Source organism: Galendromus occidentalis, unplaced genomic scaffold, assembly GCF_000255335.2.
Source record: "Galendromus occidentalis unplaced genomic scaffold, Mocc_1.1 scf7180000077119, whole genome shotgun sequence".
Lineage (NCBI taxonomy): Eukaryota > Metazoa > Arthropoda > Arachnida > Mesostigmata > Phytoseiidae > Galendromus > Galendromus occidentalis.
The window spans coordinates 3,661-7,072 of record NW_003805107.1 but is presented as its reverse complement, the minus strand read 5'-3'; the positions used below and the strand labels follow the sequence as shown (position 1 = coordinate 7,072).

At 49.8% G+C, this 3,412-nt stretch overlaps 1 protein-coding gene across 1 annotated transcript; it reads right to left on the bottom strand.

Moving 5' to 3' along the window:
• Nucleotides 1-1,463: 1,463 nt before the first annotated feature.
• On the bottom strand, nucleotides 1,464-2,603 carry LOC108863913 (uncharacterized). Its single transcript, XM_018638599.1, has one exon. The coding sequence runs from the start codon at nucleotides 2,601-2,603 to the stop codon at nucleotides 1,464-1,466; it is 1,140 nt and encodes a 379-aa protein (XP_018494115.1).
• Nucleotides 2,604-3,412: the final 809 nt, after the last annotated feature.

Genomic DNA, 3,412 nt, shown 5'->3' with positions numbered 1-3,412 from the left:
GGACCAGTGGCTGAGGACGCTGAGATGGTAGCTAGAGTTGCTCTCACCTCAGATCCCTCAATGGACAGATTTACCGCTTGTCTCACTTGACGAGGGGGTCCGCTCATCTGTTCGACTTTCCCCGTAGTCTCCAGTAGGCGTTCCGCCACTCGAGTGAGATGATTGGCCATATCCGTCGGTTGAATGACCTCACCTCTCTCGTTCAGTAGGCGGGGCCGTCTGGGTGGCTTTTTCTCGCTCTTTTTCATGTGGTCCCAAAAAGCTTTTGATTTCGCTTGTCTTGGGGCGTTCATAATTCGATCGTATGTTTTGCGATCTTCGATTTCGAGCAGGCAAGCGACTTCTCTCCGAACCGCGTTTTGGGTCTTTCTGTAGAGTCGCTCTGCCTCGTCGACGCCGTCCCCCGCGCGTCTTGCTCTTCTCCATGCTCGATTCCGTTCTCTCCTCTTCTTCGTTAGATTCGATGGTTCTACTGCGCATCCCCGATTATCGTTTCCCCAAATATCAGTTCCCCGATTATCGTTTCCCCGAATATTCGCCCGCTGATTTGGCGGCGTCTCTCGGAGGCTGTGCGCTGGAGGATCGTGGACTAGCGGACGCTCATTGTGATATCATAACACTCTCATAATTCCAATCCAACCGCCGCGACGAGGAGGCGGACCATAGCGATCTCGAGAATACACTCAACGTCGTCGTCAAAATACGGCAGTGAAATCGCCGTGTCGAACGACGGCCCGATCCTTCATCTTCCACTTTCTCGATCCGATTTGTGAAAAAAGACTACCCTGCGAGGATCGTCATCTAAATCCGCCTCAGGTGAATCTCAAAATAATTGCTCACTGATGCTCTTCGATAGTTTCATAAGAGGAATTCATCCACCGGCTTCTCTTCACAATGTGACACGATCCGCGCAACCGAAGTCCTAGTCCCGAACTTTGGGAGTAGGCTTCGGAGCGCAGATTTTTTTACATTTGTCTTTACAATTTCTCCTTAGATTATTGACATTTTTAGGTTATGTGGTTATGATGGTATGACTTTTCTCAATCCTGCGAGAAGAGATGGAATCCTGCTTTCAAGACATAATCTATAAGCGGGATCGCGTTCGACTCGAACTCATCGATGATGGAATCTGGGCTCACTAGCTAAGTCTGTGGACACCAATCTGAAACAACACCCTGTGAATCTGGAAGATCACGGCACAAAAATAAAGAGTCGGTGGTTCGGTGAGAACACTACTGCTCCTTAGCTCCTCGGTTTATTAAACACATGTATACGGCTATATATACTTATCCCCGGGTGAGGGGAATACCCGTAACCAGAACACGGAAGTTTTCTGGTATTAGTAACCCACTTGGCTAAGTGGAACACTGTACGTTAGTCAGGAAGCCACTGCTTCCTGTATCACTACTTCCTATACCCGAAGTGACATGCCTCAGCTATACCAGAAATATTGGTATATTTCATCAATCGACCAATCTGATGAGCTTCCTGTCCAGGTCTTCATACTTCTTCTTGACTTTCTCGGGGGCTTGGCCCATATCCAGCATGAGAATTTTGACGCTGTACTTGGCCTCTTGCTTCTGGAGGTGTTTTATCATTTCGAAAAGGTTGACATGACTTTTCCGGACGATTCGATTGGAGCCTTGATGCCAGCCTTCAATGTGATTTGTTGTTCGAGCTCCGAAGTTTCTATAATGGTTCCATAGATCCCGCGGGAATATCGCGTCGTTTTCGAGCCAAGTCTCGATGAAATATTGCTTGAAGGCATCGAGCTTCTCATGCGCGGGATGCTCTGCGCTTGGGGATTCGGCATCAATCTCGAGCCAAGCGTCCTCGATTCGGTCGAGGGGTACTAACCCAAGTGCCGTGCACGACCGAACAAGTCGCTTGACGCCGGGCTCTGCGTAATGAGGAGCCAGTCCGAGCTGTTGAACTTTTCGCCAGATACTCTGCGCGAAGTGGAAATGGCACCCCTTCCTATTGGCCAAGGGAAACTCGTCCTCGATGGCTTTCAGGACAGCCACTTCGAAATCGACTTGGAATAATGAGGGAGATAAGGTCGCTCCGACCGCGTTCGCTCGATTTTTCAATAGAACGAACATGCGACGGTATGTTTCTTTGGTCTTGTCGGGCAAGAGGAAGTAAGCGAAAGGTATCATCTCGCCCTTATAGAGTCCATGCAGCGTGTACAGCTGCAGGAACAGGTGGGGGACCACCCGAAAGGTTCCATCCCTGAAAACCGAAGGCACTCCGCAGAGGATTTTGACCATCTCCTCGGTAGAGGAGCCTATGATTCGATTCTCCGCGCCATCGTCGAAGAGCAAGAACGGGTCGTTTCCAAGAGTTCTGTCCCATTCTCCTGCGATGATAATTTCGGTTCTCGACTGCGGCAGAGGTGGTCTGATACTCGCTCGGGCTCTGTACAGAGACGCTTGGATCGAGCGATAGGTTGGCAGCGATGCACCAATATCTTCACTTGCGTAATGTGGCCGCATCTCGCCTTCACAAGTTACAAGAGCCTCAGAATACACCTCTTTGACTCCGCAATCAGCTCTCTCCTTGGCGGCTGCTTTCATTTTCGAGAAAACTGCGCGACGGATCATGTCGCCGTGGTCAGGCTCGTGAAGATGGGTTCCACTCTGCTTCTTCACGATAAGGTCGGGTGTTTTGAGCAGAATCAACCTAACCGAACCCGTTCTCCCTCTTCCGTATATAGCGACAGTATAATGTTTCGTCTTTCTTCCGCTCCACTTCAAACAAATAACTTTCGAAGAGATACGATGGCTTCCCCCGTTTCGATTCTACTTCTTGGATGGCCATTCTTAGCGAGTTCTTGCAAGGCTGCTGAAATGTCTGGTCACCGTCCCAAACTGAGGATTGGATCTGGCGCCCTCCTCCGAACATATCTGTGATGACAGACACGTCAAGCTCTCTCAGCGCTCCGCGAAAAAACTGAACTTCAGGTGATCTATGCAATCTAGGGGGTGATTTATTGATGCCAGGTCGGATCTCATTCCTCCGGCGAGCTTGAGGCTGGAGGGAATTGAGAGGTAGAGAGAACTGAGAGGCAGAAAGAAAATCTTCTCCCGAGTCTCTGGGAGAGATGTCGAGGACGTTCGAGAGAGACTTCCGGATATGCCTTCAACTCATAACAAGCTCGAAAACAAAAACATTCGCTTCAAGAATAGAGAAGTCCGGTGCACCAAGTTCTCGAAAATGGGCCAATAGCAGAGTAGAAACGACAAGTCGAGTCTCCCATGAAATTCGGGGACGAAGCATTGAGGTTCGTAGCCCTGGAGATCAAGATCGTCCCTTCGGCTATACAGAAGACTTTCCGCGAAGGAGACGCCTAGCTCGAGACGTTCGCCCAACTTCGTATGATATTTCATCACTCGGGAGCTTCTCCCTCTCT

Coding starts and splice junctions, on each gene's coding strand:
- LOC108863913 (XM_018638599.1), bottom strand. CDS start 2,603: ATGATCCGTCGCGCAGTTTTCTCGAAAATGAAAGCAGCCGCCAAGGAG.